The sequence below is a fragment of the Panicum hallii genome, chromosome 9 (genome assembly GCF_002211085.1).
Source record: "Panicum hallii strain FIL2 chromosome 9, PHallii_v3.1, whole genome shotgun sequence".
Classification (NCBI taxonomy): domain Eukaryota; kingdom Viridiplantae; phylum Streptophyta; class Magnoliopsida; order Poales; family Poaceae; genus Panicum; species Panicum hallii.
In genome coordinates this window covers 58,365,857-58,388,896 of record NC_038050.1, presented here as the reverse complement: position 1 = coordinate 58,388,896, position 23,040 = coordinate 58,365,857, and the positions used below count along the sequence as shown (strand labels likewise).

Below are 23,040 nucleotides of genomic sequence, written 5' to 3'. Positions count from 1 at the left end.
GACACCTGACAGCATATATATGTATGACCACACTTCTCTAGCTTCTGCTTCGCAAACATTATTTGCTACTTTATTTAGCGACTGAATTATTTGCACAGAGTAGGCTTGGGATGCGTCGGGGCATCTGGCATGGCTCTCACACATGTTGCAGTAGTAAATCTTACCAGATATCTACGCATGAGGGCTCATCGTATCCTTCTATGCACTACAACATAGTGCTTTCAAAGCAAACGGCAATGGGTTATGCAGAGAAAAGGTTAAGATTGTCAAAACTCTTGCCGTAGTTTTGAAAAAGGAATATAGTTGAGTTTCGATTCTGGCACTAATATTTCCATCTTCATACTCTTGCCGTAGTTTTGACGCAATTTTGTTTTGAAAAAAAATATACTGCTACTGGTTTAGGAGTCTACTCTATCTCGGTTGGTAGTGTCAAGTTTCCTGAAGGATGTTTATACCACATACACTGTCCATTTTCTACTTTCCATATTTTCCATGTCATGGATGATGCAGCATCTTTCCTCATGTTGAAGTAGTTGCAACTCAAATTCGTTTAAGTTAGCAATCTGCATGATCTTAATCTTCCCACCCACAATCCTAGTATGTGCCCAAATCGCCTTCAAGATGCTTAACGCAAAGTTTTAAGAAAATCAGTTGTGTTTACGTAGCTAGATGATTTGAACAATTCCTTGTAAACTCAAAAAGAGATCAGTATCAATTCAGACAGATATATACAAAACTGACAACATTTGCAGCGTTGGACATCACTAACGGAGTCGCTGAAATGCTGTAAGAAAAGGCTGTGGTAAACATCTTTTAGAGAGGAATCAGGAGACGAGGAAGTGCAATTTCCTCACGTAGTGCTTATAGCTAAACAGAAACCGTTGCTATAAAGAGATGTAACGAGTTAGTATCCCAATCAAGCCTTCCAAAAGATTAAAGCTCAATACTACTGAATTTAGTACGTCACCACTTGGAGATGCACGATTGCTCCTGCTGGGATCAACAATCTTGAAGTATGTCCTCATATTAGAATTTAGGTGAGTGACACTAAGCAGCAGGTGAGCAGGACTACGTACTGAATGCAAATCAGGAGGCATCGCTGGCAATTCAGTACTTCAGTGACTGAAGCACGTAATTTTCTTGGAGAGAATTTTTTAAGTACACGATTTTGTAGTACTTAAAAAGGGGAGAAACAGAGCAGAAGTGATAAGACATGCAGCACAAATTTTATATGCACGTGTACTGTTAGCACAGAACAAAGGAGATGAAAGGTTGGAAAAACATATGAACAAATCCACGAGACCTTCAACAAACTTGGCCAACTAAAACAAGTTGGAAATTGGGGGAAAACTTGATGGACGCACACCCATCCCGCAGCTGGACAGTTGGGGGTGTTTGGTTCCCTGAGGCTTATTTTAAACAATGGTATACCCAAGCATCAGTCTGCAGCCTGAAACCTGAAGTGACAGATTAGCTTAGATAGAGCTCTTCTTGCACTGGCAGTGGCAGTCTGTGCTCAGACTTGTAAGGTGGCAAAGCTGCATTCACCTAAACTTCCAAATTTCTTGACTAGTGATCATTTTATATTGATTATGTTATACCTTCAGATGAGATATACGCTCACATAATGAACAAAACAATTTGCATTTCTAATAGTAGAAAGCACACACAAGGATCATCACTAGTACAAACATGGCATCATGTCAGCCTGGTACCATGAACAACAAGAATACATCTTATCTCTTCCTCAAAAAGAACATGGATGCCCATTGATTCAAATGCTAATCAGTTAGCATCACATCGCTTGCATTTATAATATGGGGATACTACAGATAAGCAATGATGTTTTATTGCCAACGATGTATCAATATAACTAGGGATAATAAGTAATTTAAATTTTATCAGCTTTAGTAACCAGGGATTAAGCAGTGGATGTGAAAAATGCATCAACCCCCAAGCATAAAAAACTACCAGAAAAAGTTCAGTTAAGCTTTTATCAAGATGATTCCTGCAAAACAGAAGGACCAGTATAGCTGCATATATTTTGCTCATAAGCCATCTATATCATGGTGACTTGAGTGATGAATTCCACTTGCTGACTGGTAGAAGAGGAAAATGATATTTTGAATGGGCACCAGGGAGAAAATCCATAACATTTGTTCACTTCTCTTCCAAATTAGAAAAATCAATTAAGTGCTGCAATTGATAGAGTAACAATGATAATAAGCAGGACATGTGAATGGAATTGAACAGATCAAACATGCATTCAGATTAACGATGGATGTTATACAGACTAAAAAGTACAGGTACATATGATCCCCAGAGATGCAGTTTAATGCCTGTGGCAATGAAGTATCAGAATCATCACTTCACAAAGTCTGCATACGACGGCACATAAAGTAGGAACCTAGGTCTTGTTTCCGGTTCCAACTTGCATATCTCTTTTACTTCAGTGTTGATCAAATTATAGGAGAGCAACTTGTATCCTTCCACAGGGAGGAAAACCAGATCCCTCTCGGGATGAAACACAACTACGTAGAAAATTTCGGAGCATAAGGTGTTACCAGCATAATCAAATAGTATCTTTGTCTGCGGAGCCACTTCAATCTCGAAACGGTGCTTCAGCATCCACACTCCTTTCTCGAAATCTTTCAGAGTCCAAATCTGCATCATGGTGCAGGAGCAGTCTTCTTGTGCAGCATATTGCAGGAATCCCTGAGACTGTCCGAGGCACCCGACCAACCCAAACCAACTGGATACCGGCAAGGAAATCAGACGGCATGCCTGGCCTGCTGGATCGACGGCAAGAACCTTCCTCTCATGAGTGAGCAAATTAACAAAGCCATCGATGAACACACTGCCCATTCCTTCAACCAACCTGACACGGGACTCACGACAAACGTGGCTCTCCACCCACTTGCCGGTCTCCGACGAGAATACCTCAAGTCCTTGGACACAATACTTGCTGCTCTCCTCACATGAATCAAACAATTCGCGGCCACCGTAGGCATCGCCATCATCTGAGAGAGTGTCGTCGTTGGATTCTTCGAAATCGTCATCAAAGAAGACCCTTTGCACAGGCACGGTTCTTGCAAAGTTTAGAACATGGAATCGAGGCGAGGCGCCGTGGGGCTCGAAGCCAGCCAGGGCAAGCGCCTGGAATCCAGACGCGGGTTCCGGGAGAGTCGTAAATTTGCCAGTAGCCGGGTTGCAGACGTAGTGACACCCGCCGCTGCCGCCGCCGCGGCAGAGAAGGAGGCCGTTGCAGCAGTCGAGGGGCAGGGCGCGCGCGCCGCACGGCAGGAACCCAAGGCCGGGGAACGGGGAAGAGCCGGCCGGAGCGAACGGGACGGCGAAGTCGCCGTGGAGGGGGCTAGGGGCGTGGTTGGTGTAGAGGAGGCCGGCGAGGTCCTGGGGTAGCCTAATGCGGTGTTCGGGGTGGTGGGAGAGGTCGCGCCAGGACCTGGAGACGCACCTGGTGCGGCAGAGCGACCTGTACGGGAGGCGGCGGAGGATCTCCACCAACAGCTCCTCCGGGAGACGGCAGCCGCCGCCCTCGCCGGATTCCATTTCGCCGGCTGCTGCCCGTGCGAGTCGCGGTGAGATCGGAAATGGGCTGGTTTCTGGGCTTGGGCTTCCTCTAGTTGAGCTGGGCCGAATTTTCCCGAGCATATTGGGGGAAAACCCTTCTTCCATCTCGCTTCTCAGTTCTCCCCACTCCGCAGCCGCCCACTCACAGTCACAGCGACTCACACAGACAGCCGCATCCGGTCGCTGCCATGGCGGCGGGCTCCAAGAAGAGGAAGAGGAGGAACCCCGCGACGCGCCTCACCGACGACCTTATCGTGGAGATCCTGTCCCGACTGCCCGTCAGTCGATATGCCGCTTCAGGTGCGTCTCCAAGCACTGGCGTGGCCTCATCTCCCACCCCGAGCACCGCAAGAGGCTGCCCCAGACCCTCGCCGGCTTCTTCTACACCACCACCAGCTGCGAGCGCTTCCCCGAGTCGGCCCGCCACTTCACCAACGTCACGGGGAGGGGCGCGCCGCTGATCCGCCCCTCTCTCTCCTTCCTCCCGGGCTACGCCAACATCGAAATCTTTGACTCCTGCAACGGCCTCCTCCTATGCCGCAGTTTGACGGCCGCGGGCGCCGTCCGCTACGTCGTCTGCAAACCCGGCTACCGAAGAATTGGCGGCACTGCCTGAATCCAGCCAGGCTGGGAAAATCTGCAACGCGCGGCTGGGGTTCGACCCGGCCATCTCCCCCCACTTCCATGTGTTCGAGTTCGTGGAGACAGATGTAGAGCCTGGCGACTACGTCTCCATGCTTCTCATCTCTGTATTTCTCAATGGCTTTCTTCATGTGTTTGAATCGGAGCATCAAGATGTACTGGTGTACTGGTGGTTGACACGGAGGGGAAAGCGTGGAGGAGGATACCCTTACCATGGCTGAACACCTACTATGGTAATACTACTTTCATTGGGCGATCCCAAGGGACCTGTACTATCTCAATACTGTCGAAGATGAGGATTCTGAATGTCTTGAGTTCAAAGTAAAAGTTTTTGTCCTTGAGGACTATGCTAGCGATAACTGGGTCCTCAAGCATAGTGTCAAGGCTTTAAAGTTAGTCGGAACGAGAGGTGGTCTTGATCCTTTTCACTATCCAATTGCAATTCACCCGGAGAGCAACCTGATATTCTTCATTTCGGATTTGGACCATACAATAAAGTGCTATGACATGGATTGTTGAAAAGTACGTGTGATTCGCAACATGGAGTGTACCTACGAGCAGTGGAAGCAGTGTTTGCCTTATGTACCTCGTGGAAGCAGTGTTTGCCTTATGTACCTCTTTTCTCCGAGTCCTCAGTGACTGGAATTAGAAAAAAAACAGAGGGCAGCCAGGTATCTAGTACACCGGATAGGTCAACAAGAAATTCTTTTTCACATAAAGGTCAGCAAGAAATCAAATCTTCTTGATCCAGACACCGGCGTGGATAACAAGTTAATTATCAGGTACTCATCTTTTTTGGCAAACATTGTTCGGATGTGGAAACCATGTTGTCTTACAGAAAGCTTTTGTGAAATGAACTTTAGTTTCAGTTCTTGTGCTGGATAAATATGTGTATACACTTGTAGTACCATATGCTAGTTTTAGTGCTTGTTAACAACCTTCTAGGTTTTATATGTTTAAGCCCTTGGTTGAACATCATGCTTTTGATGTTGAAGCAATTAACCTGTTTCTGATCTCCAGTTATACCCAACAAGAAGGAACATGCATGTCCTAAGTTGTGTACCCATGTCTGGGATAGATCAGGGCACCAGGCATGAGCCATGTTGCCATCTGCACCATACCCACCCCTGATCAGGAACTCAACCTCTGCATTAAATCATGTTGGAATTGCCTCTATTACTGTATATAACATCCCATAAGTAGTTTCCAAATTGCTCATTCTCATCTGATCAAACTGCAGAATCAACCGACTTATAGGGATAAAAAGTCAAATTATATAATCCATTTGGAATGGTGACCATATCCTTTGATTTACGGTCATATTCAAATTCCACTAAATCCATACGACATGGGCCACTGTTAGGAGGATATTTGACTTAACCGAGTTGAACTTTTTAGTTTTTGTGGTCAATTTCGTTGCATTCTCAGTTGGAAATAAACTACTCCTTCGTGATAGAGAAAACTAAGCTGCCGGAGCTTGCGCCGGTACTCGCCGGATGGGGAGAAGAGGATGTCGGCCAGCCGTAGAGCACGGTCTTGTACTCCGTCTAATTGAAAAAGAATTACAAGAACCTTCAACAAGCTGTCCTCCAAAGTGGTTTATCGATCGAGTGGTGAATAAGACGATCATGGAGGAATGTACTCGATGTAGACAGGTGGATTGTTCAGTGTCAGGGTTTCTGTGGTTGCTGAATTAACCTTTTCTCTTGTTCTAGATATTGTTTTAGTTTTCTGGGAATATCTGTAAGGCAAGATTACGTAGCTTCACTCGACCTGCCGCTGGTGTTGCTTCTACCTAAGACGGCAAGATATAGATATATATAATTCCGTAAAAGTATTAATATTTTGTTCTTCTGATTGAGATAGTAAAGCAAACTACTCCCTCTGTTCCTGTTCCAAAATGTTTGTTTTGGTTTTTCTAGATTCATAGATTTTGCTATGCACCTAGATATATATTATATTTAGATACATGTAAATACTATGAATCTAAAAATCCCAAAATGACTTATATTTTGGAACGGAGGGAGTATATATGGGTGTGAAATAGAAACGTCATCCGACAATCATTAAATAAACTCATATCTTAGCTTATTCTTTGGTTTGTTAAACTCATGTCTCTTATTCTTTGGTTTGTTATGCTGAAGTGACGTATTAATAACCTGGCCGGCAATACCTCCGATCCACAAGTGACGATTCACTCTCGTACGTCCTTGCAAAAGTTGACCTCTCGGTAGCATGATGCAGGCAGCTAATTTCAAAACACCACAATCACCAGATAAGAAAATAAAGGGGATGCAGGTTCAGCCACTGAATTCTGAAACGAATCGGCCTAACCGATTGCTTCACTCCACGCCAAATGGGGATGGAGGGTATCCAGGTGAAGAATCATATAAAGAGAACTAGACTAATAGTGCGATGACGCATCAGTGATGAAAGGGAATGATCTGGTGATGAAATGAAACCGACCAAAATTTTTCTAGTGATAACAGCAAATTGTGGCTTTCACATTTCTCTTGGATTAAGGTTCCATCCATTGTCTTCCTATTACTAATTGTAGACTCATTTAAAGCCTCCTTAATTGTTGATTCTTGCATGACGCACTAGTAAAAAAGAAACAAACCTTTTTATTCATAGACAAATATTCTCCATAAAAAACCGGGCAACTACTAGACTGGACAAAGACACAACAACAATAAACCAAAAATTAGAAGCCGCCACCATCTCCGTAGGTGACCCAGAATTTGAGCCGTCTATGGAAAGACAGAGAGCGTGTGTGTGGAGAAATCCGGTTGAGACTATGGGCGTGTTTGGGAGAGCTTCACTTCACGTTTTGTAGCTCAGCTCCTCAAACCTCTAGCCAAACATGTCTAGCTTCATGGGCTCAGCTCCAAAAAAAATCATAAATCTGACCTCAACTTCACGTTTTTTTTGGAAGCAGCCCAAAGGGTGCTTCAGAAATACTAGCTTTGAACGTCCTCGTGAAGTTAGGGTGTAATTACCCGCCACTGCCACCAGTTACACAGAAAACGTTTTGTTTCTATTCCCCTCCCAGGCCCGCTACTCCCTCCCTCCCCCCTCCCCCCACCTCCTTTCTGTTCGAGCAGGCAGCCATGGAGGACGCCCTCCCTCCCCACGTAGCCGCCGCCGGCCTTTCCTCGCCGCCGGAGCTCGCCGGCGAGCAGCCAAGCCCAAAAACGGATAGATCCGGTCATCCTCTTCCATCCCCTCCCAATTCCGACCCCGATCTACCATCCCCAAGCCTCGGACCATCACCGGCTGCCGTTCTGGTCGCTGGGCGACCTTGCCCGCCGCCGGAGCCAAGGGTCGGCCTCTCCCGCGGCAGGGGAGGCGCGCGGGGGCCCTCCCGTGGTCGCGCAGCAGGCGGCCCAGGGGACGCGGGCGGAAGCGCAGCAGCTGCACACCCAGGGGACGCGGGCGGAGGAGCGGACGGGCCTCCTGCGGCAGGCCGTGGCCGCGCGCCTGGCGCCGGCGACCCAGCCAGCCAGGGCGGCCCTAGCCGTGCGCCTACCTCTGGGCCAGTGGCTGCCTCAGGGCGTGGCCGCGCGCCTGGCGCCGGCGAGCCAGCCAGCCATGGCGTGGCTGGCCGCGCGCCTGCCCGGGGTGGCTCGCAGCACAGGGAGGTGGCCCGCAGCCACAGTCGCAGGCGCCAAGCGGCAGCGGTGTTAAGCGTCGAGCAACAGCGGTAATTCCTCTCAATTCATGTTATATATTGAGTGTTTCATTGTTGCAGTATATATGTGCATTAGATAATTAGTATTTAGACATAGAAACAGCGGAAATTTCTCTCAATTCAAAGATATGTTGTGTAATTGCTCTCTAGGGTGACCAAATGGAATGGACCGATGAGTACAATGCCATTGTTTCCGAATTAATGGCTGAGCAAGTGAGAAAAGGAAATAGACCAAACACACATTTAAACACTTTAGGCTACACAGAGGTCATGGATAGGTTCTATCAAATGACCGGAATTAATTTATCAAAGATACAAGTCAAGAACAAGTGGGATAGATTGAAAAATGATTGGTCAATTTGGCAAAAGTTGGTTCGGAAGCAAACCGGAACGGGTTGGGACAACACAAGAGGAGTAATAAGCATGGACAATGAATGGTGGAAAAAGATGCAAAAGGTTAGTGTTTATTTGCTCTTAAGTTTTGAATTCTATCTAATGCTCTTTAGTCTTGAAATGAACTAATTATTCTTAACTTCTTATTTGTTTAGGAAATTCCGGGATGTGGAAAGTTCAAGAAGAAAGCATTGCAAAATCAAGATTTCCTTCGAGAGATGTTTGGTGATATCTCTAATGATGAAACCGATCATTGGAATCCTATGAGTGATAACCCTATTATTTCTAATGATCCTATTGTTCCTAATAGCCAACAAGAGTTTGAAAATATTGATGAGGACGGAGAGAAACAAGGAGGAGAGGAGGAGGGTTGGGAGGATATGGTTCATGATTGGGGATATATGGAGGATAACGACACTGAGGTTCAGGAGGTTTCTCCTGTAGTTGGTAATCAAAAGAAAAGACCACGTGTCATTCTTGAAATACCTAAGAAACAAAAAACATTCAAGAACAGATTACAAAAATTGCTGACTCGGCTTCTTCTTTTACATCAATAAAGCAAGCCGAGGTTAGCATCAAGGAGGTGATGGATCTTGTCTTGGATTGTGGGGCAGACTATGGTAGCAATGAGCATGACATTTCTACCCAATTGTTTGTGAAGAGGGATCAAAGAGAAATGTTCTTGACTCTTCCTACTAGAGAAATTAGATTCAACTGGCTTACAAGGAGGTACAATGATAAATATGGAAATTGAAGACTTACGGTTGTGTACCATGTTGAGTTTGTGTACTCTATATTTTCATGTACTCTTTCGGATTCTTTTTTGCTTCAGTTTTATGTACCATGTGTGAACTATTGAGGGTTGTATGAATAATAATGTTAGAGTTGCCATGTTTTCATGTACTCTTTGGGATTCTATTTTGCTAATATTATGTGAATTTGTCAATTTGTGTATACTTGCAGATTTCTGATAGTGAGAGTGATGATTTAGAGGATGAAAGTGATGAATTTTGGGATATAATTTTGAGTGGTGCTAGAGTGGCAGAAAAATATGTTGAGCTTTACCTAGACAAAAATTCCAAAAGGATAGCTGAACAAAGTGGGATGGGATGGTTACAATATGTTTTGAGGACTCCAGGTGAATGCCATACTCAATTGCGCATGAGCACAAAAATTTTTATGGACCTTCATGATATATTGTTGTCAAGGTATGGCCTACAACCATCTTTGCACATGAACACCTATTAGGCTCTTGCAATTTTCCTATTTACATGTTCTGGGAATGAGTCTAATAGGAAAAGTCAAAACCGTTTCAATCACTCCGGTGAAACCATTAGTAGGAAATTTGGTGAGGTTCTTAATTGTTTCATAGAAATGGCAAAACATTTTCTTGTTCCAAAAGATCCTAATTTTCGCACAGTGCATCAAAAGATAAGAGATGATAAAAGGGCATATCCACATTTCAAAGATTGTATTGGCGCTCTAGATGGGATACATATTAGGGTAGCTCTACACCCTAATGAACAAATGAGGTATATTGGAAAATCAGGGATACCCACTCAAAATGTTCTTGCAATTTGTGACTTTGATATGAGGTTCACATATGTATCGGTGGGGCAATCGGGATCCGTGCATGACACGACTGTGTTATACAATGCAATGAAGGTGGACAAAAGTTCTTCCCTCATCCTCCACAAAGTAAGAATTTTTCATTTCTACATAACTTACATTACTTATTCTTTAGTGTTAACATGATGTATTATTTGTTTGTAGATAAATACTATGTTGTTGATGCGGGATACCCTAATAGAGTTGGATACCTAGCACCGTATAAGGGCGAGAGGTACCATTTACCAGAATGGCATAGAGGTATGGAACCAAAATTCGCTAAGGAAAAGTTCAATCGTATTCATGCACGTGTTCGTAGCGTTGTTGAGAGGTCATTTGGAGTCCTAAAGATGAAGTGGCAAATTCTATATAAAACGGCAATCTATCCATTGTGGAAGCAAAAGATGATAGTTGTGGCGTGCATGGTAATCCATAACTTTATTCGTGAGCATAATAGTGGTGATTTGGACTTTGAACGTGTGGAATGTGATGAAGATTATGTGCCTACAATACCGGAAAGGTATAATATGTAGTTCCCTCCGATGGATCGACTTCATTACCTAATGCGCCCACTATGGATGATTTCCGTGATGAATTAGCGACCGCTATTGCTAGAGGTTGGAACTAGTGTATGTAATGTTAGTACTTGATGGAGACTTGAATGGATATGTAATAGTGTTAGACCTTGATGGAGACCGTTATTTTGTAATACTTATGAACAAATATTCGAGTACTAACTTATTATTATATGTGTTTTTATTCAAATTTAATTTATTTTGTAGTGTTTTTCAATTTTTTATTGATAATAAAAACATATTACATATCTCCAATATTTTATACTAAAAAGAAAACAATCTCATGCATTATTCAAGGGTAGAAGAGACCTTTCCATACAAACTCTCATTTTCATGAGGCTAGAGTTGATCTCCAAGCCAAACACTTCTAAAAATTCTCAGCTTTGAAGCTGAGCTGCTCTACTCTAAAGTTCATGAAGCTGAGCTGAGTTTTATGAAGCTGAGCTCTCCCAAATAGGCCCTATATGTTGCTTTCATGTTCCCAAATCTAGGAATCTAGGACTTTAGACTGCCGTTTCCTCTTCCTCCCTCCATTATTGAATCCACAAACCTTTCCTAAGGCAACATATATCTTTCTTATTAGGAACAAAACTTATATATAGTTCCATGATGAGAAGCAAGAAACATGCTGTACACACCCACATTAAGGGTTTATTTGGTTACTCGGGATTAAACTTTATTAGTCTCATCACATCGAATGTTTGGATACCAATAGGAGTATTAAATATCGGCTACTTACAAAATTTATTGCATAAATGGAGGCTAATTCACGGGATGAATCCATTAAGCCTAATTAGTCTATGATTTAACAATGTTGTGCTATAGTAAATATGTGCTGATGATGGATTAATTAGGCTTAATAGATTCATCTCGATAGCTTATATTTAATGCCCGTAATTGGCATCCAAACATCCGATACGACCTGGACTAAAAATTAGTCAAAAACACCCCTATCGTATGCACACGCTATAACTTGATTGTATGTATGAATGTCATTTAGCTGCTACATGTTTCAGGAACGAACTGGGTGGCACAAAGTAGGAGAGGCGACTTACGGCGGACACCAAGACCTGGCGCCTCCGTCATGTCAACCTCATCGGTGCCACCTTCAAGGGACCAATTGAAATGATACAGGAGCTGCACGAGCGCCATCTCCAACACAGGGAGCCCATAAGAAATGCCAGGGCACATCCTCCGCCCGGCACCGAACGGTATGTACTCGTAGCTGCTCCCCACAAAGTCCATCGCGCTATCCTGGAACCTCTCGGGCTTGAACTCATCGGCATCGTCCCAATACCTTGGGTCCCTACCGATAGCCCATGCATTCACGATGACCCGGGACCTCGCTGGAATCTGGTAGCCCTCGATCTCGCATGCGTCGATGCTCTCCCGAGGCAGCAGGAGCGGCACCGGCGGGTGAAGCCGGAGCGTCTCCTTGATCACAAGCTTTAGGTATGGCAGGTTGGCTGCCTGGATGTTGACCTCCGTGACGGCCGCCTTGCCTCGGAACGCCTCCCGGATCTCATGCTGCAGCTTGCTCATCACCCTCTGGTTCCGCATCAGCTCCGACATGCCCCAGTCCAGAGACGACGCCAGCGTCCCCGTCCCGGCCGTGAACATGTCAAAGATGATCGCTTTGATGCTGTCTCTGCTCAGGTGGAACCCCGAGGAGCCCCTCTCTTGCAAGCCGATGAGGAGGTCGACGAGGTTCTCCTCCTCGGCGGCATCTGCGGCCTTGCCGGACGACCTGGCCTTCTCGTCCCGGACGCGTTGCCTCTCCTCTATGACCCCCTCCAGGGTGGAGTCCACCGTCCTGTGGACGTCCTCCAGGGTGCGCCGCATGCCGGTCACCGCGGCGAGCACGGGTCGCCAGGTGGGGAAGAGGTCGGGGATCTTGAACCCGCTGGCCAGAGCCACCCCGGCCTTCATCGCCGTCAGGAACTCGTCGGCGTTCCTCTGCCTGTTGCCGAAGGATGCGCGGGAGATGATGGTGATCGCCAGGTTGTAGAACATCGCGCTGAGGTCCACCGGCGTGGATGGCCCGGCCGCTCGTATCCTTTCCACCTGGCTCGCCATCTACACACATGTAATGACTAGAGGTCAGACGAATGCATAAACAATGGTGATGCGAGCTCAGGATCATCGATCGATCGCAGACCTCCTGCTCCCTGATGTGCCGGAAGGTGAGCACGCGCTTCGGGCTGAGGACCTCGGCGGCGCAGAGCTGGCGGAGCTTGCGCCAGTACTCGCCGGACGGCGAGAAGACGATGTCCGCCCAGCGGTAGAGCACGACCTCGCCGCAGAGAAGCCTGGGGCGGGTGGCGAAGTTGGCGTCGTGCGTCTTGAGGACCTGGCGCGCCATCTCCCGCGACGAGACGACCACGAGCGGGGTCTCGCCGAGCTGGAGCATCATGAGCGGGCCGTGGGCGCCGGCGAGGTCCCTGAGCGCGCGGTGCGGGAGCACGTTCACCAGGTGGTGCATGCTGCCGATCACCGGCAGCTTCCACGGCCCCGGCGGGAGCCTCGTCTTGGGCCCGAGCAAGCGCCTGAGGATGCGCACCAGGACGACGGCGATGGCGGAGATGAGGAGGGGTTGGCACAGAGCCTGTAGTGCTTCCATGGCTGGCCTTGTGTTGGTGTGGACCAGCACGACTTGATGACGAGCTGTGTGAGACGACGCTGTGTGTGTTCATGTGGCCTTTGGGGTGGGGCACTATATATACTGCTGTGGGAACCTGTGTTGCTGACCAGCGACCACTGCACCACGCGTTGCCATGGTTCGTCGAAAACAAATTAAACCATCGCTGTCCAAATCGTTCTGCTGATTTTAATTTTCTCGATCTCCTCTCCATTGCGTGAAACAGCCAGCCGCCATAATATACAGTTTGTGTACAGAAACGTCTTCCGATTACGATGATACAATACAATATGGATCGAGCGTCGAATGATCTGCTGCAAACTCGAAAAGGTCAGCTCCGATCCGTTGCTTCTCTGGCAACTCTAGTAAACTGCTGAGAGCTAGAATCTTCGGACAGTATGTATGCGAGACGACTTCTACTCGTTCAACGACGTACGGCCTCAATTGCTCATACAGCTAGCTCACATCAGGAAACGAACTAAAATACGGCAGCCTCTTACGACCTTGAGTGACCCAGCGGAAGCTCGCTGACCTTCATCGGTTACCTGCTAGTCAGTAATAATCACTGACCTTTCTTATTATCAACTACTTTTCATCTGAATCATCAGGGAGATTCAAAGGACCGAGCGCGCTTCTTCGACAATAAGAAGTACTGCTTGCTTCTGTCAAACGCGTGAATTGTTCTACGCTCATGTAGATGACAATCAGGACACCAGATAATGAAAAGGGAGGTGTCTACGATGCCTAGTGCTTTGGTATTCCGAGTATTGGTGTAGGTTACATACGGCACCGACGAGACTAGGTGCTCTGATAAAGAGATACTACCTAACTTCCGTTGACCGTGGGAGCGGGGCTCAGCTCGGTTGGTCAGCCCACGTGGGTGCAAGGCTTGCAACCAGAGTTCAAATTCCACGGATCGCGTCTCTGGTAGAGCGCGAGACGGACGGCCGGGATTTAAATCTCGGTCCTTATAGCACGTTCCTCGGAAGGGCAAGAGGCTAATCTACCCTCTGGTCTCTAAATTTTCGTTGATTGTCACAAAATCAGTTCTGGTTCAGCGCTTTTCTTCATGTACACGATGTGCACGCATACAGTGCAGGTCTGACTTAAATAGTTCAAGAGAAATAAATTAATTTGACATACAAAGAAAACAAGTACACATTATTTGACGACCCACATTTTCATAAATACAGATAGTGGTATGTAAACTTTGAACTAGCAGTCATGCTGGTCACGTTCCTACGAACAGCTCAAGTGTTTGAAGAGAAACCACAAACACGTACTAATCCATAAATGGGGGAGAAAATATTCTTTATCCGTTTTAAATAAATTGTCATTTTAGATTTATCCTAGGTCAAATATTTCTATCTCGAACAACTAACTCCTAGAAGTTTATATATATAATTTAACAACATGCGATTATATATTATGAAAGTATTTCTCATGTTGAGTATAAAAACATAAATCTCATGATGTTAACAAAACTAAACAAGTTTATAGTGATTATCAAAGATAGAAATATTTAACTTAGGATAAAACTAGAATGATAATTGATATGAAACATGAGCTTAGTAATCTTATTTAATTTATTCTCGTGTTCCGTGTATTTTTTACTCGAGTCATGACAAACCATCGTGCGATCAGAGCTTACAACGTATAAGTCCGTCCTGCCAATAGGCAGCAATGCGTGCGGGTATTTACTTACTTCGAAACTTAAACTGTTTTCAAATTCCGCAGTAACGTACAAGTATTTGATCACCTCTGACCAAGCCAACTGTCACTGAGTTTATGCCTCTATTAACAAGGATAGAGAAACGCCTCATGGGCATTTCTGGTCAGTTATCTTAGTAGAATGCCTGCATTATTATTTTATCTTTGTGCCCTTAAAATACCCCCACCCCCACAGATCCTTGAGCAGATTGATAGGTACAGAAAACATTACCTTTGTCATGGTAGGGATATCACAAAGAAATGTGGGTATTTGGCTGCCTAGAAACATGCATGCAGATCAAAGGAGGAATGTGGTTTCGGTATCATTAATCTCAGAACACAAAACACTTCACGTCTATAACCATATCGATCTGCCTTGGTCCATCTTACTTGGAATTGTCTTTATGCAAATGGTAACCCCTCCCCGTATCAAAATCTGTTGGATCCTTCTGGTGGAAGGATATTATGTCACTGGCAGATAATTTCTTCATAATCTTCTCCTGTAAGGTGCAGTGTGGAAAATCTCTTAAGTTTTGGAGTGATCTCTGGAATTTTGGGGTTCTTCAGTGGCGATTTCCACAAACTGTACTCTTTTGCAAGGAAAACAAAGACATCTGTGGCAAATTTTCTTTCTGGATCTGTTGAAGCAACTTCAAATATCCCCTCTCCTCTCAAGCTCTGTTGCAGTAGAATGAGCTTCAACTTTTGTTGCAGAACTTGGATATATTAAAGTTGGTGCATGATGATTGGACTTACATTTAGAGCTCTCCAATATTTACAAGCAGGAAAGCTTACTCGTCTCTGTCTGGAAATATTCCTGCCTCCCTTTGTTCAATGAATTTGGAAGTCTTCAGTACTACCTAAATATAAATTCTTCTTCTGACTGTTACTTCAGGAAAGACTGAATGCAAGGAATTTGTTGAGAAGTAATTATATGTTCTTAGACTGTTATAGCTGCCCAGTGTGTATTGCTTTGCAACATCTCTTCTTCGATTGTTCTTTTAAGTCACGCGTGTTGGATCGCTTTGCATCTTCCGGGGCACTTCGCTCCCATTACTGGAACGGTTTATTGAGGCAAGGTAGGCTTTTGGGCAGGTGATCGTTCGCAAAGCGGTCATCATAGCTTGTTGGGCTCTCTAGAAGTATAAAAATGATATTATTTTTGATGGTGCTATTTAAAGTGGGTAGTCCTTAAGGCTAAGCCAACTGTGAGGGATCTTTTAACTCTTTTTCTGTGTAGTCTCTTTTAGTAGTTTCTTTCCTCTTTTTGAGGCTTGGAGCCTTATAATATTTTCCTTATACCTATTGGCAGACCTAGAGATTAAATTGAGCCCGGGCAAAGTTTAAGATATCTATCTTTTCCTATCTCTAACAGAAAAGAGTTCACACCACGTGCAGCCAATTTGAGTAGTTTGACTCTGCAAATTTAGCATGCCTCTTTTGCAGTCACCACGCCGGAGCCCGGGCTGGTGCCCAAGGTGGCCGGGCCCTGGTCCATCCATGCTTGTATATATTTCTTTTTTCTCTTTTTATACATATAAAAAATAGGTAGGGATCTTCCCGCTGACTTCGTCAAAAAGATTATTTGATCACCTAATATTGACAAATTATTCATTTTTATCATTCTTTTCTTCGTTCATTGAATACTTAATTTAAACCGTTCTCGAATTCCGCAGCAACGGGAATTCACTTATTATTTACTCCTATTTCAGTTAAAAAGAAATCTAATGTCGATAAACCGTGTAGGCGTTCAGCTTCCGCACTGGCTCTTGCGTCTCTGACAGTCGAGTGTCGAGTGCTATCCTTACTCCCGCGCAATCCATCGCGCCATGGCTGTCTCCTCTCCGCCGCCGCCTCGCTTCCGCCTCTCCCTCCGCCTCCAAAACCCCACTCCGCATCCGTCGCCTAGCCACAGCAAGCCCCGCCCCGCCCCGACCACCGAGACGCTCCGCCGCCGCCTCCTCCGCCGGGGCGTCTCCCCGACCCCCAAGATCCTCCACGCCCTCCGCAAGAAGGAGGCGCTCAAGGCCCTCCGGCGTGCCAGGAAGGACACCGAGGCCGCCGCCGCCGCCGCAGCAGCAGCAGCACTAGACCCGGGCGACGGGCCCATTGCGGTGGTGGAGGAGGATGAGGACGAAGCCCGCTTCCGTGCGGCCGCCGCGGAGTACCGCGCGCTCGTGGGGCGGCCCTGGGACGGCGCCGCCCACGGCGTGGCGCCCCTGCGCGGTGGCGACGGGGTGGAGGAGGGGCTAGAGGGTCTGAGGGAGATGCTCGTGGCGAGGAGGGGCGACGGGTTCCGTTGGCTACTGGACGACGACATTGAGCCCGAGGCAGCGGAGCGGAAGCAGCAGAAGCGTCACGGCACCGGCTGGGATGCGGAGGCTGGGGATGAGGAGAAGAGGATTCAGTTGCTCGTCAGCAGGTATTTCTGCTCTTGCTATGTCAGGCTTTCTGTGATCATACCCATAGTCACTCACAGTGGCAAGAACATGGAAGATGGGAGAATTGGTTGGGCTGTATGCCTGTATAGAGAATCCTTGAGATTATTAGTGCTTGGAACTACGACATAATTGATAGACATGAAAATATGATAATATTCATAGTGGTGAAACACTGGAGAAAGGATTGAACATTGACATGTAATGAATTATGAAAGGAATACTCCTGGCTCTAAATTCAGGTTCCTGTGAGATTTCTAAGTTCTAACTTGTAACATTTTGAAGACCAATGGATGTGAAACTATATTGTTAGACTACATAAAAATAATAGCATTAGATTTTGTCCCCACCTGTACTTTTTACTAGCGCACTAGTATAAAATACGTTGTTGCTTCAAATCTACTAAAGAATAAAAACAAAAGCATCCTATATTTTTTTTAAATTGTAATGTTGGTAACTGGTCCCCAAAAAAGATAATTTGCTTCATCAAGCAGGTATATAAGGGGAAGGCACTAGTTTACTGTTTGCATAGTAAGTATCTTTCATCTATTAAGTGTTTACATATGATCTTGTGAGATTGAATTTATTTGTTTCTACTTGACACCGTATTTTTTTCATTGTATCATGTTAGGTTTCAGTTCAGTAAATTATTCATTGTTCCTGATCTTATACAATCAGAAGTATAAAAGATGATCATACATTATTGAATAACAAGTTTTCCTATTAGGCTGAACGAAGATTCCTTAAGTTTCCATGATTGGAGGCTTACTAGAATGATGAAAAAAGCTGACCTCATATACAATGAAGATAATCTACTAAGAATACTAGATGGGCTTGAGGCAAGAGGTAACTGGAGGCAGGCTCTAGCTGTTACTGAGTGGGTGTATAATGAAAATAGCTACAAGCATCGGAGAAGCAGGTAGTTTTATTTTTCTTATCCCCATTTATTCGTGTAATTGCATTTTTCTTATTCCCATTATTTCATGCCTTACATCCCAACTATTGTGAGTAGCTTATCTGACAAACATAGTTCTTGTACCTTGATACTTCCCATGACTTAATGATTCTTCTACATCTAGATTTGTATATACAAAATTACTCTCAATCCTTGGGAAATCGTTGAGGGCAACTGAAGCACTTCGAGTTTTCACCATCATGCGGGTAGAGATCTTTTCCTGTTAACTTGTTCCACCCTACATAAAATAGAAAATCTGAGGGCTTAAATATTTTATTTTGCTTTGTAATTTACATTAGGGAGATGCTCAGATTTACCCTGATATGGCTGCATACCATAGCATTGCTGTTACACTTGGTCGAGCTGGTCTTGTGAAGGAGTTAATCAAGATTATTGAGTTTTTGAGAAAGAAACCCTCAAAGAGAGTAATGAAGATGCGGCGCAAAGATTGGGATCCTTCCTTGGAGCCAGATGTACTCGTTTATAACTCGGTGAGGATTCCTCTTGCCCTTTGTTTTCTTTCCTTTTACCTGATTCTCCCTTTGCAGTAATATTTTTATTAAAAAATTTCTTGCCCCTTGATGTTGTAGGTACTTAATGCTTGTGTTCTATCGCAGCAGTGGAAAGGGGTATTTTGGGTGTTTCAACAAATGAGAATTAGTGGTTTACCACCTACAGGAGCAACATTTGGATTGGCCATGGAAGTAAGCTTCAGTCTAAATAAAATTCGGAAATTGTATCATGCTGGTAGTTGTGCTGCGTCTTTGGAAATTACCATTTGAGTTTATAAGGAGGATAGCTTCAATGGTTTTTATATTTACCTTACTTTAAATTGGTATCAATGTGCTTATCCTTTTAGTTGGTGATGGATTTTACATTGTGGCAATGTTTTGTGCTTGCTTACTTGTTGGATTAGCAAGGCCTGCCTCTTTATGGAAGCTAACTTAGAGTAGTCTAAAATTCTGTCTTATTTCATATTTTATTTCAGACCATTGAAGATGTATACATGGTTTAGTAGTTCTGTACTAGCATTGTTATATGGACTTCTCTTCTCCTATCTTTATTTCTCTTTATCTAAACTTATTTATCTTCTTTGTCATATATGCTCTCTTTATCTCATATCCTGGTCCATTGCAGAACAGTTTGGCTAGATATTCCTAATACTTTATCTTGTTTAGTCAAGTTTACTCTCAAGTAACTAATATGACATTGGACCAAAATGAACAAATATATAAGGGTGTTTCTTCTTTAGAGCTTAGTTAATATGGTCATGTGTTGTGTTGTCTTACCATACTTACTAAAACTACCATTTGAAGGTCATGCTCAAAGCCAAGAAATATGAGTTTGTCCAGAAGTTCTATGAGAAGATGCAGAAAAATGGGGTACCTCCAAGAGCAATAACTTACAAAGGTAATATTGTGTAAGCATAATGTGATTTAACTTTTTACATAGAAATTGATAGCCGGTATAATTTGTGCATAACAGTGCTTGTAAGAGCTTTCTGGGAACAGGGTAAAATTAATGAAGCAGTTGAAGCAGTCAATGACATGGAACAAAGAGGAGTTGTTGGAGCTGCAAGTGTTTATTATGAACTAGCTTGCTGTCTCTGCAATAATGGAAGGTGGAGAGATGCTATGTTACAGGTTTACAACTATTATACTACACATTCATTTATCAGACTATGTTTTATGCCTCTCTTTTCTTTAAGAGCCATCATTTTTAGTCCGTATACTAACTAGACAGTTGAAATGTGTTTATTAAGTTAATTTTTCCTTTCAGGTTGACAAGCTGAAACAGCTTCCCCTCACCAAACCTCTGGAGTACACATTTACTGGAATGATCTTGGCCTCATTTGATGGTGGATATATCTATGAATGTATTTCAATATTCGAATCAATGAAGGAGTACTGCACACCAAATATTGGGACTGTAAATGTCATGTTAAAAGTTTATGGACGTTGTGATATGTTTGGGAAGGCAAAGGACTTGTTTGAAACAACCAAGGCTTATTTCTCAAATTCTCAGACATATGTCCATGAGCATTCATCACTTACAGCGGACGCATATACATACAGCTCTATGCTTGAAGCATCTGCTTCGGCCCAACAATGGGAATACTTTGAATATGTGTACAGAGAGATGGCTCTGTCCCATCACCATCTAGATCAAAGCAAATATTCATGGTTGCTCATCAAGGCATGTAGAGCTGGAAAGGTAATGGCTGTTACATACAATCTCAAAATATTTTTTTGAATATGCATAATTGTTATTTCAATTCCTATTGAAGTACTTAGTCAACCAAATACTGAATTATAGTGAATCAGTTCTAGGCTCTTTTATATTTTTATGCAAATCTTTTCTTTACATTTTATTTAACATATACAAAGTTATGCTCTCCATGAATTTCTGTTCAACTGATATCTAATTGTTATAGTATGTGTCAATAAATTTTCTACCAAATAACATGAACATGTCTACTCTGCATCCAAGGGAACTGTCATGTTCAGTGCCACCCTGGTATCTGCATTATTATCGCCATGACAACAACTTAGGAGTTTTCTATAATATAAACTTCAACTGAAAGGAGACATTTTAAATACTTACAACTTCATGCAAAAGTAGTTGTCAATTTCTTTTATTCTAAGAGTGGCCAAAACGGGAATTATTTATTCTCTTTATGATTTTGTGTGCAGTCATATTTGCTGGAGCATGCACTTGACTCAGTACTTGAAAGAGGAGAAATCCCTGATGTACGGTTGATTGTTGAATTGATATGCCAGTCTATTGCTCAAAGCGATTATGGAAGGGTTCTGCAACTCTTGAATGTTATGACTGAGGCTTCGATCAAGATCAATGAAGGGGAGTGGGCTAACATACTACAGCAAAATGTGCATCAATTTAGCATTGATGCTCTTCAGGACCTTACAGATTACCTCAGTACCAGTGGTACTACCAAAGCAGATCCTGTACATAGTTTAGTAAGAGCACTGCAGTCGCAATGTGAGACAACATCAATGAAGGACACATATTTGCTGGTTGATGGTGGTACCAATACTCAACAGTGTGCACGCTCATTGCTACAGAATGAAGGCGAAAATTCAAGTAGCGATCTGGCAGAACAGGATCAGCTCACTGACACTTGCAAGAACTTGTGCACTAACAAACTTATCGATGTCCCTGATTCCAATAGAGATATCCCTCAATTAGGTGTTGCTGCTGTCATGAGCAGGGCCACTTCATTAAGCCGCCCACGCTTGGAAGACATACATGGGCAATGTGATCTTGGGCATTGGGGTACACAGGTATCTGCAATTGATGAAGTACTTGATTCCATGAGTTCTTATGGTGCCAGTTCATACAGAGAGATGCCATCAGCATCAGAAATTCTTGAATTATGGGAGCAGGAGAGGATAAATGACATGTTTGATCCTAAAGCAGAAAGCGGGACCAATCTTTAACAGGATTATAAAATGCTGGCAGATATTATTTGATATGGGCAGTGGAATTCTTGCTTCAATTACTGGCGGTTGCTGGAAGGTTGGAGTCCCTAAGTTTGTTCATGTAACTCTGGCTGCAATCTTATTGCCTGAATCATCATCAGGAGTATTCTATTTAGGGGTTGTTTGGATACCTGGATTAAACTTTAGTCCCCGTCGCATCGGACGTTTGGACGCTAATTAGGAGTATTAAATATAGGCTATTTACAAAACTAGTTGCATAAATGGAGACTAATTCGTGAGACGAATCCATTAAGCTAATTAGTGTATGATTTGGCAACGTTATGCTACAATAAATATATGCTAATAATGAATTAATTAGGCTCAATATATTCATCTCGTGAATTAATCTCTATTTATGCAATTAGTTTTATCATTAGCCTATATTTAATATATCCAAACATCTTATGTGAGGTAAAAATTTAGTCACCCGCTTTGATCCAAAGCGTGAATAGCCGTTGAGTCATCATGGATAGCCCATACTGTGGAAAAAGCAAGAGACATGTTCCGTCCGGTCCCGTGCCGGTGCGTTGAATTCTGCAGGCAAGAACAGCTCCGCGGCGGTTGGCGGCCGTCGTCCGTCGAGAGGACACAGCGGGCGTCCTCACATCGCGTATGCCAAAGACTGACCTGTCATCAGTCTGTTAAGGAGTCCAGACTGTCTCGTCAACGTGCATCTATGAACAAAAACCGTACCCCTGCATGGTTTTGTGACGCAACGACGACGCAGGGTGTGACGCGGTGCGTGATGATTGTTTGTCATTCCTACACCTCGTATTGTTCCATCTCCCACGACAAAAAAAAAAAATCCACCGGTTGATGCTTTTCCACCACGCATATCCCATTTTCTACTTCTAGAAGCACGTGTGCAGACGACACTTCGTAAGAGTAAGATAGTATAGGATGTGTCTGCTGGATAAACACTGGTGGCTCTAGCCGCCTGATTCCTCCTTGATAACTTTTTTTTGTCTTCAATTCTAGGCATTTTGAATCGGCCCATTTTGGTTCAAGTATAAAATATAGCCGAGTATAAGGGGGCCAAAAGATTCTGGCTTTCCTGCACCAGCTAATGTCTCAGGTTGGAATTTCAAATGCCACTCCAGCATAGGCTGCCTACTGGACGGCCATGTCAGCCAGAAACTTAACACAAGACTCACTCCACATGGAATGGCACCTCAAATCAATTAGTTACCAGAAGAAATGTGTAGGCGCAATTGATCGGTGTTTATAGTACATAGAAAATCCTCACGCCTTAACCTTTTAATAATTAAACACCCCAAGTGTTCCTACAAAACAACTGAA

At 44.1% G+C, this 23,040-nt stretch overlaps 3 protein-coding genes and 2 pseudogenes across 3 annotated transcripts; 3 read left to right on the top strand and 2 right to left on the bottom strand.

Annotated features, from left to right (window-relative positions):
- Positions 1–2,067: 2,067 nt before the first annotated feature.
- On the bottom strand, positions 2,068–3,727 carry LOC112877012. Its single transcript, XM_025941208.1, has one exon. It carries the CDS (start codon positions 3,694–3,696, stop codon positions 2,365–2,367), a length of 1,332 nt encoding a protein of 443 aa, XP_025796993.1. The 5' UTR covers positions 3,697–3,727; the 3' UTR covers positions 2,068–2,364.
- On the top strand, positions 3,649–6,118 carry LOC112873232 (annotated as a pseudogene).
- Positions 6,119–8,083: 1,965 nt separating this feature from the next.
- LOC112873231 lies at positions 8,084–9,071 on the top strand (annotated as a pseudogene).
- Positions 9,072–11,465: 2,394 nt separating this feature from the next.
- On the bottom strand, positions 11,466–13,152 carry LOC112876960 (premnaspirodiene oxygenase-like). Its single transcript, XM_025941148.1, has 2 exons — positions 12,659–13,152; positions 11,466–12,576 (listed from the first exon to the last, which is right to left on the bottom strand). The coding sequence occupies exons 1-2, from the start codon at positions 13,118–13,120 to the stop codon at positions 11,497–11,499; spliced, it is 1,542 nt and encodes a 513-aa protein (XP_025796933.1). The 5' UTR covers positions 13,121–13,152; the 3' UTR covers positions 11,466–11,496.
- A 3,457-nt stretch (positions 13,153–16,609) lies between these two features.
- Positions 16,610–22,167, top strand: LOC112877219 (pentatricopeptide repeat-containing protein At5g67570, chloroplastic). Its single transcript, XM_025941450.1, has 9 exons — positions 16,610–17,270; positions 18,014–18,205; positions 18,366–18,447; positions 18,541–18,732; positions 18,832–18,945; positions 19,558–19,651; positions 19,727–19,884; positions 20,021–20,455; positions 20,935–22,167. Exons 1-9 carry the CDS (start codon positions 16,678–16,680, stop codon positions 21,697–21,699), a joined length of 2,625 nt encoding a protein of 874 aa, XP_025797235.1. The 5' UTR covers positions 16,610–16,677; the 3' UTR covers positions 21,700–22,167.
- Positions 22,168–23,040: the final 873 nt, after the last annotated feature.

Bases quoted from the DNA above. Each gene is read 5' to 3' on its own strand.
- LOC112877012 (XM_025941208.1), bottom strand. From the start codon at position 3,696: ATGGAAGAAGGGTTTTCCCCCAATATGCTCGGGAAAATTCGGCCCAGC.
- LOC112876960 (XM_025941148.1), bottom strand. From the start codon at position 13,120: ATGGAAGCACTACAGGCTCTGTGCCAACCCCTCCTCATCTCCGCCATC. The intron at 12,577-12,658 runs GTCTGCGATCGA...ACATGTGTGTAG, and splicing joins GGCACATCAGGGAGCAGGAG to ATGGCGAGCCAGGTGGAAAG.
- LOC112877219 (XM_025941450.1), top strand. From the start codon at position 16,678: ATGGCTGTCTCCTCTCCGCCGCCGCCTCGCTTCCGCCTCTCCCTCCGC. The intron at 17,271-18,013 runs GTATTTCTGCTC...TTTTCCTATTAG, and splicing joins ATTCAGTTGCTCGTCAGCAG to GCTGAACGAAGATTCCTTAA. The intron at 18,206-18,365 runs GTAGTTTTATTT...TTCTACATCTAG, and splicing joins TACAAGCATCGGAGAAGCAG to ATTTGTATATACAAAATTAC.